The 9,195-nt window shown below is 55.9% G+C and overlaps 1 protein-coding gene and 1 pseudogene across 1 annotated transcript; one reads left to right on the top strand and one right to left on the bottom strand.

The window, feature by feature from the left end:
• Nucleotides 1-274: 274 nt before the first annotated feature.
• GPR12 (G protein-coupled receptor 12) lies at nt 275-1,405 on the bottom strand. The gene has a single exon (XM_039860398.1). It carries the CDS (start codon nt 1,344-1,346, stop codon nt 339-341), a length of 1,008 nt encoding a protein of 335 aa, XP_039716332.1. The 5' UTR covers nt 1,347-1,405; the 3' UTR covers nt 275-338.
• A 5,966-nt stretch (nt 1,406-7,371) lies between these two features.
• Nucleotides 7,372-7,490, top strand: LOC120603126 (uncharacterized; annotated as a pseudogene).
• The last annotated feature ends 1,705 nt before the right edge of the window (nt 7,491-9,195 follow it).

The following is a 9,195-nucleotide window of genomic DNA, read 5'->3' as shown; positions in this document are numbered from 1 at the left end:
CTCCCTTTCCCATCCGCCACCAATTCTCCAAACAAAATATGCAACAAAAAACTCTGCCTCCGGATAAGAGGCAAAACGAATCTCCCCACCCCTAAACAAAACAAAATAATATTGAGCAAAGGACTCGACCATTTTTTTTTTTTTAAGGGTAGTAACGTTATTTTTTCACTTGGATCACTTAACTCATCTAAACAAACGCCAGGTGCTCCCGGGGGGGCTTGAGAGGGAATCCAGCGGAAAGAATTTAAAGAGAGCATCTCAGCCCTCGGGCCAGGCGGTGGGAGGGCTTGGCAGATGCAGCATTGAGTGCGTAGGACCCCGGGAGGGGGATGCGGGGGCTACACGTCGCTGGGGGACCGCGCCCTCTGGGAGAGGCTGGCTGGGACGCAGCCGCAGCAAATGAGGCAGAGGGCTTTCTGGATCTCCTGGTTTCTGAACGCGTATATGACAGGGTTGATGATGGAGTTGTAGGTGGCGGGCAGGAGGGTGGCGTAGGTGTAGATGGAGGGATAGGTGGAATCGGCGATCAAGGAATAGAGCGTGAAAGGCATCCAGCAGGCGGCGAACGTCCCCAGGATGATGGCCAGGGTGGAGACCCCCTTGCGGGTGGTCACGTAGTGCGAGGTGGCCAGGAAGTGGCGCTGCAGGGCGATCTGGTGGGCGTGCCTCATCACGATCTTGCAGATCTGGACGTAGAGCTGCAGCATGAGCGCGAACGTGAAGAGGAAGGAGACGGACAGGATGGCCGCGTTGTTCTTGGTGAGGGGTCTGACCACGCTGCAGGTGGACTCGTCACGCAGGCAGTTCCAGCCCAGCACGGGCAGCAGCCCCAGGCAGATGCAGGTCCCCCAGAGCAGGACCAGCATGACATAGGTCAACGTGACCGTCCTCTCCGAATGGTACGTCAGAGCGTAATACAGGGAGAGGTAGCGGTCAACGGTGATGGCCAGCAGGCTGCAGACGGAGGCGGAGAAAGAGGCGACGATGAGTCCGATGCTGACCAGCTTGGTGGCTTCCGACTGGAGCAGGTAGGCAAAGACGAAGTGGACGATGAGCCCAACGCCGGCCAGCAGGTCCGCGAGAGCCAGGCTCCCTATGAGCAAGAACATCGGGGCCCGCAGGCTGGGGCTGTGGAGGATGATGAGGACCACGATGGCGTTTTCGCAGGAGATGAGGGTTCCCGAGGCGCACAGGACGATGTCCCAGGGGTTGACGACAAGCTCTGGGTCTGGCTCCGCGACAGGAACCTGGGAGGAGACGGAGCCCGAGACGTTCTCCACGGCGGCAGCGGCGTCCAAATAATCCCGAGGCGAGCCGCTTAGATTGACCTTCGGGTCTTCGTTCATTTTAATCCCTGTCCTCGTCAACGAAAAGACAGGCTTTTTAACGGTTAGACCCAAATCCGAGATCACGCACAACCAACCACACAGCCGGAAAAGCCAGCCCCCCGACGCGACGCAGCGATCGACGGCCACGGGCTTCGTGAATCAGGACCCGCCACGAGATGAAACCAAAGCCAACGTCTCCGTGGCTAAAAAAAAAAAACCCACCGCAGAAAAAAGAAATAAATAAAAAAAATAATAATAAAAGAAAAAATAAAAGTGCCGTGTGGCGCTGGAGAAGGCACAGGCGAGGACTTGCAAGCGGCGGCGACACAGGCGGGCGCGGGGCAGCCGCGGAGACCCCCTCCGGCGCCCCATCGTGCGCGCCCCGGTGGGGGGCACAGCTGCCTGGCATCTGGCTGCCGCGAGCGCCGCGCGCCGCGCGCTCCAACGCCACCCCCGAGGCGAGATCGAAGTCGCCCATCTGCGTCCACCGCCCACCCTCCGAAAAATAAACACGTAAAACACATAATCATCGATCAATCACCCGGCGCGCGTGCACGCGCTCGTCATCCGCACCCCCGGCCAGAACAAAGAGGGGGTCCGGACTTGCCCGCTGGGCACGGGAAATCGGGACAGAGCCACGGAAGGCGGGTGCGTGCGACAGGGGTGTGGACACGGACAGACAGACGGACGGACGGACGGACGGATGCTCAGGCGCTGCCGCCGCGCCCCCGGCGGCGGAAGGAGGGGGCGCGGGGGTCGGGAAGGGGGGGTCACCTTGGCGCGCGCGGGCCGAGCGGGGCTCCTCCGCTGCATCCGGAGCGCGCGGCTCCTCGCGTCGCAGGTGGGCGCGGGGCGGCGGCCGCGCGGGAGGGGCCGGGAGGCCGGGGGCGCGCTCGGCGCCAGGTGAGCGGCGGGCGCCAGGTGAGCGGCGGGCTGGGCTCGCGCGCCCGGCTCGCCCCGCCGGACGCTCGCGCTCCCCGCACGCGCGCGCCCCCGACCCCGCGCCCGCTCCGCGCGCACACGGGAGCCCCCGGCGGCTGCGCGGGGGCTGGGGCGAGCCCGGGCGGGAGGAGGGAGAGGGGACGTGGAGACCCGCACCGTCGCCCTCCCTGCCTGCCGCTCCGCCCCGCATCCCACCCCAGCTGGCGGTCCCATGCTTTGCACCTGGGCGGGGCGCGGGGGTGCGCTGCCTGCGGGCCCCGTGACCTATTTCGTTCCTGAGGTCTCCCTGGGGAGTCTCGGTCTCCAGCGGCCGCTTCTCCCCTTTCCCTAAAGTGCTAAGTTCACGGTCCAAAGAATCGCTTAGGGTGGTATTCAGGATTCGCAGCAGAGATGTGGGGCGAGCAGGTTAGCGGGGTGGATCCTTAAAGGAGAAAAAGGCTCAGCCAGCTCTTCTAGAATTGCCCTTGACCACGTTGCATCCCAATCCGAAAGGGGCTCCCCTTCCTTAGGTGTGTCCTGGACCTGGGTCATAGTTACTGGACCCCAGGAACATTGATTGCCTTAACTGGGTATAAGGCGCTGCTACGTGAATTGTCCTCAGCAGCATCAAATGGCACTTATTAAGTGCTCCTTGGGCGGTGTTTCCACGTGGAAATCATTTACCGAGTTCCTGCAGAAGCTTCCCACAGATGCTGGCCCTAAACCAATTCATTTAGGTACCAGAGTGGCCGTATTAATTTCTTTTTCCATCTGAACACATCAGGAGGGTCTAAGCTTGAGAACCTGACAGCCTCTGGCTGCTTTTTATGAGCCTGTGTTGCCCTGGATACAAAAACCAGAGCACCCAGTAGATCTTAAGTTTAAAGATGGGAGAAAGAAAAGGCCTGATACCCAGGGCTTTCTCTGTCGGCAGAGAAGGTGTTCCCAGCTACCTGCCCTCACACTCGCTGAGGGGCTCGGGTAGGAATAGAGATGGCCCGCAGGACACAGGACCCTAGATCACACTCTGGCCATGCTGCTTCCCCCTGGTGCTCCCTGGCCTTCCTCCTCCTGGCCTCGCCGGGTCACCCACCCTGGCCGTCCCCTACCCCCTTTTCCCATCAGTCACCTCCAGCTTCTGCGGGGTCTCTCCAGCTCTCCCTAGGCCGGTTCTCAACTACAGATCAGGACTTCTGGGCCCAGATTCCGCATTTGCCACCTGCTCTCACAGCGACCATGATGCTGCTGGTTCATGGACCGCGCTTTGAGACAAGGCTGTATAGAGTTTTCAAAATTGCTTCTATTTGGTGGAGAGTCACCAGACACCTGTACCTGCCGAGAACCACGCTAAGGGCTGAGCATACCAAGTCAGTAAGACGTGGTCTCCCTACAGGCACGCACGGTCTGGTGGTGACAGACACATAAAGCCACAGTGACACCTGGCAGCAAACGCCGTAATAAAGGGGTGTGTACCTCTCTCTCTCGATTGCTATGTGACGAATCAAAGCATTTTTAGAAATAACCGTTTAAAATCTAATAGCGGTTTCGGCACGCTGCCGTTCAAACTAGCTGCCAAAATTTTAGGCGCCTCATGTAGGCGGAGCAGTTTAGGGAGAGCAAAGACAGACATTCGACTAGCCAGTGACAGGCCCTGAGCTCAGAGCTTCCAGGAGTGGAATTTATTCCCTCTTTAATATATTTGGGAAATTGTAAACCTTCGAGCATGGCCTGGCGTTTTCACAGCCTCTGCCAACCGTGACTGTTTTGTGAGTAGATTTCTGTGCCCATCTTAATGTGTGCACGAGGTCGCCACCAGCTTCACCCCGTACCTGCATCTCCAAAGCGTCTGTCCCAGATGACTGCCTGGAGCAGGTCAGAACTGTCCATGTTGAAATGTCATCATCTGCTTCTCTCCTGCTCTTGTTGATGATTACTGGTCAGTGTCTCTATATTTGATTGACTGATGCGCTAACCCGGCCCAGACTGACTATGCTTCCTCCTGCCTGGCCAAGGGTCGGCATCACACCTGAATATAAAGCACGACTCCAGGTTTAAATTTCACTTTATTTCTTTATCTCACAGTAAAATTTCGTTGCGGTATAACCAACCTACTTACAGAAAGTGCCTATTTCCCGAGGGTCCGGTATGACGAAATACCAAGCGAATCTAACCACCTTGAGAAATCAAACGTCACCGTCACCCCAACGCCTTCCTCTTGAGAAGGAAGCCATCATTGTACATTCCTGCACCATGGATTAGGTTGGCCTGTTTTTGACCTTCCCACAAACGGCTACTTTCAGTCACCATTATTTCTGTGAGATTTATTTAGCTGTCTCACGGCTAAGGAGCATCAGCCTTTTTCCTCGCTGTGTAATATTCCACTATGGAGTACGCCACAGTGTTTTCATCCAGCCTTATGGATCCACATTGGCTTGTGTTCAGGTTTGGCTGTGGCGAAGAAAACCGTGATGAAATGCTTGTCTGTGTCACGTGATGCTCATCTGTCCCTATTCCAAACGAGTGAAGGGTTCCTGCATCGAAATACTCTTTAATAGCTGATCCTCAATTTACAGAAAACCTGACTGCTATTCAGAACAGCCAGGGGCTCATGAAAAAGCGTAGCAAATCCCTCCTCTCCCCTTTTTAAGTCTCTCGAAACTTCCCATTCGAATAGAAGAGGAACGTATTTCATGGGAAAATCAAAGAAAGGGAAGAAGCATCGATGCGAATATTTAGTCCGAGGTTCTGGGTGAGAAACGAGAGCTCTGTCGTCAGAGCTCACGTTGCCTTGTTCCTAAGTACATTTTTGTGTTTTTAAAGGGCTACTAAATTTTCAAAAATGTCTTTTTCTGATGATAAAGTAATACACATATTCATTACAGAAATTTCGGGTCCTGCAACTCAAGGTAAAAAGTAAAATTACCTATACTCTCACTTTCAGAGGGAGCCCCTGGGAATGTCATACATTTTTACATTTTTTATGTATACATATACATTTTAATATACATTTTTTAATGCATTTATTTTGGATATTTTTTTTTTTTTGGCAGAGTAACTTGAGGAATTACTTTCAGAAATATTTCGTTCTCATCGTTGCATGGGGCGATAGTTTTTCTTTTTCTTGCGAGCTGAGCTGCTGGCTAGTCTGGTCCGTATGTCGTATGACAGAGTCGTAGTCACCCTTAGATGTTCACCTGTCTCTTCCTCTTCCCCCTCCATCCCCTGCCCTGGCCTCTCATTTGGCATCTCCTGCTACCTCATAGTCTCTGTGGTCAGCTAAATGATAGACCCCAAAGATGTCCACGTCCTAATTCCCAGAACCTGCGACTGTTGGTCTGCGTGACACAGGGACTGTGCAGAAGTGTTCGTGTTAAGAATCTGCAATGGGGAGATTGTCTCGATTATCCAGGTTGACTTTCGACCTTTTTGCTGTCTCTCTAGTTTGCCTTTTCCAGGACATCCTAGAGTTGGACTCCTACAGTACGGAGCCTTTCCCTGCTTTCGCTTGGTGCATACGGGCACAGGCACGAGCCACAGGGTGGGCTGAAGCCTCTCTGGAATCCTGAGAGCTTCCCTCGCCCTAAACATCAGAGGCAGGGAGCAGCTGGAGACGGGCCCCCTGTGTCCAGGCCAGGGCCACCCCCCAGTGGGCAGGCCCAGCGTCTCCACCTGAGCTGGGTGGGAGCAGGGGAGGAAGAGACGGAAGTGGGGTGATCAGGGAGGCCGAGCCTGAAGACCCCTCTTTGGGGCCTCCCCGAATCACTAGCGGAAGCTCTAAGGGCAGCTAATGTTTAACAGTCGAGCTGGCGGGGGCCTGGGCCGCTATCGCTTGGGTATGAGAAGGAAGCGTTCACCCAGAGTTTCATCCAGATTGTCAGCGGAACCTGCTCTAAAAAACAACGTCTATTAGGAATAAAAAAGATCAGAACATGGTAGGAGAGAAATTCGATGAATCAACTATTAAATAATGAGGTAAAAATCTTAACGAGGAGAAAGAGCACAGCTTCTCACGTCCTCCAACGCCACCGCCTGGGTCCGAGGCCGCGGCCCCCGGCGGGGTTACCGCAGGAGCGGCCACTGGAGTGTCTCCATCCATCCACTCTCGCTCCCCTCCGCAGGGAGATCGTCCTCCTCCTGCCCGAAGCCCTCAGCGGGGTCCCCTCTCGCCCAGAGTTCAGCCAAAGTCCCCTCCGGTCCCCAACCACCTGCCCTTGGGCCACTCTGCGGCAGCAGGCTGTTCCGCCAGGCCCCTGCTGACCGAGGCCTCGCCACCCTGCCTACGCTCTGGGCCCCCAGCACCCTCCAGTTCCCTTCTCCTTTGTTTCTCTCTTTGGCTGCCGCCTGGCTAGGTGTTCGATTTCCTTACCTTGCTGTTTACCTGTCCCCGCTCTGCGGTACTGACCTAGCACCTGTCGGTGGCTGCGTTGCTGTGTCTCCGGTGCCCGGAGCACTGCCCCATGCGTGGGAAGGCTGATTTCTGCTGAGTGGGGACGGGCTGGGGATGGTAACTGAGTGCCGGATGCTTCCAGGTTGGGCTGAGGTGGCCTGCAGCTTGCCTCTTCCCAGAGAGCCGGGGACAGGCCTTGTCCGATGGCCAGGACAGCCCCTGGCAGAGCTGGGTGGGTCTCCGCAGGGGGCCAACCCCACTGAAAGCCCCCGCTCAGAGCGTGTCTAGGGGATCGGATTTGAGTCCAAGCTCGCTCACCTCTGAGCCCGCGCATCTTTTTCAAGGGACTGCCTTGCTGTCGGGGGCACGACAGATGGTATTACTGGCCGAACCGTGTCTGTCCACAACTCAGGTGTCGGTTGAAGCCCTAACCCCCAGCACCTCTGCATGTGGCCGCACTTGGAGACGGGGCCTTTAAAGAAGGGACTGCGTTCAAATGAGGTCATTAGGGTGGGACTCAACCCGGTATGACTGGTGTCCTTAGGAAAAATGGTGATCAGGACACAGACACACAGAAGCGGGCAGACCAAGCGGACGCAGAGAAGGTGGCCCAGCCATCGACACACCAAGGAGGGTGGCCTCGGAAGGATTCGATTCACTCACGCCTTGATCTCAGACTCAGAGCCCTCAGAGTTGTGAGAAATACACACACATTTCTGTTGTGTTAGACACCCAGTCTACAGCCATGCCACCCTGAACAAGCCCGATCTCGTCTGATCTCGGAAGCTAAGCAGGGTCGGGCCTGGTTAGTACTTGGATGGGAGACCACCTGGGAAGACTGAGTGCTATAAGCATAAAAAATAAAAAATAAGGGATTGTAAGCTGACAAGGTCCTTGCAATCTGTGAGGTCAACCAAGGGTTACCTCTCTTAAAAAAAAGTAAAATAAAAAATAGACACCCAGCCTGGGGTGCTTTGAGATGGTGACCCTTGCAGACGAATACAGCCGAGTATGAGCAGATGAACAGATCCTGACAGGAGGCCAAGCTCTTCCACGAGGCCTGAAATCGGTCTAGAAGGAGCATTCCTGTTCCACAAGATTCGAGTACATGCTTGAAAAGTGTCCTAGGTCAGCGGTCCCCAACCATTTTGGCACCAGAGACCGGTGCTCCTATGAGAATCTGATGCCTGAGGATCCGAGGCGGAGCTGAGGCGGTGATGCTGGCGCTGGGGAGCGGCTGTGAATACAGGTGAAGCTTCGCTCTCTGGCCCGCCGCTCACCTCCCGCTGTGCGGCCCTGTTCCTAACAGGACGTGGCCCCTGGGGTTGAGGACCCCTGTTCTAGGCGCTATCGATGCCCGGGGCATGCCCCCGCCCCCCTCAGGGCACACCAGGCGGCTTCCTGCGATGAGCACCTGCATCTCTTGCCTGAGGACTTGAGTCTAGAACCTTCTTTGCCACCGACACTGCAGGTTGGGAGTGCCAGAAAGCTTAGGCCCTTGGAGCAGCTGTCTGCCAATGAGTCGTGGGCACTGGTGTACAAACGCCCAGGCTCCCTCTTGCCTCTCTGGGTCAAGCTAACGGGACTGCAGACCAAGTGGCATAATCCTCTCAGCTGGAGAAGCCCCCCGCCTGCTTGGCGTGTGAGCTGCAGGGGACACCCCTCAGCGACAGGTGTGCCCAGCCGTCAGCCTCGCACCCTGTGATCGTTTGGAGGTTTCTGACTCAGGTCCTCCAGCTCGCTTCCTTGTGGATGACCAAGTCCCAGGTGTAGGTTTCACTCCGCCTCTCAGCAGACGCAGGAATATCTTAGTCACCTCCGGCCACCTTAACAAAACGCCACGGACCAGGTGGCTCAAACAATAGAAATGTCTTTTTCTCGCAGTTCTGGAGGTTTAGGATCCAGATTCTGGCAGCGCCAATCCCGGGAGGTCGGGACCCGCCCACCCTTATGGCCTCATTTCCCCCTTAATTACTTCAGTAAAGGCCCCACCTCCAAATAGAGCCACGTGGGGGTTTGGTCCTCAAAACACGAACTGTGAGGGGACACGGGCACGCAGCTCGTGACGAGCCGCTCGCTTGAAAACACCTGCTCATTGCTTATTTTCTCCTTCCTGTCGCCCGTCTCCGCCCCTCCCAGGGTGTCTTGGGATCACATCCAAAATAAATGACTTACGCTCAATCTTTGTCTCAGGGTCAGCGTGTCCTGGGGGAGCCCAGACCAGGACCAGAAAAGCCGAAATCTGTCTTGTTCTAGCAGCAAGATAAAGGCTCCAAGAAGCCTTTCATCAAGGAACATTTCAGTCTGACCCAGCCCGTCACAAACTGTCTTAACCAGGGAACCTGGTCGTAGCCCCCTTGGAATGTTCTTGGAATGAACATTTCCCAGAGATTATTTGCAAGTGCCGCTCTAGGGTCGGTGGAAGTCAGAAGGGCAGGTGGTCTGTTTATGTGATGGTGGCTGCCGAGTGAGCAGGGTTTAGTCCAGGCGGATCTGCTGATGTCTGGAGAGGGCGGAGGTTGGAGTCTGCACTGGGCAATACCGACCGTCAGCGTTTAC

Source organism: Pteropus medius, unplaced genomic scaffold (assembly GCF_902729225.1).
Source record: "Pteropus medius unplaced genomic scaffold, Ma_sr-lr_union100, whole genome shotgun sequence".
Taxonomy (NCBI): Eukaryota; Metazoa; Chordata; class Mammalia; order Chiroptera; family Pteropodidae; genus Pteropus; species Pteropus medius.
This window is presented reverse-complemented; position numbering and strand designations above follow the sequence as displayed.

Bases quoted from the DNA above. Each gene is read 5' to 3' on its own strand.
- GPR12 (XM_039860398.1), bottom strand. From the start codon at position 1,346: ATGAACGAAGACCCGAAGGTCAATCTAAGCGGCTCGCCTCGGGATTAT.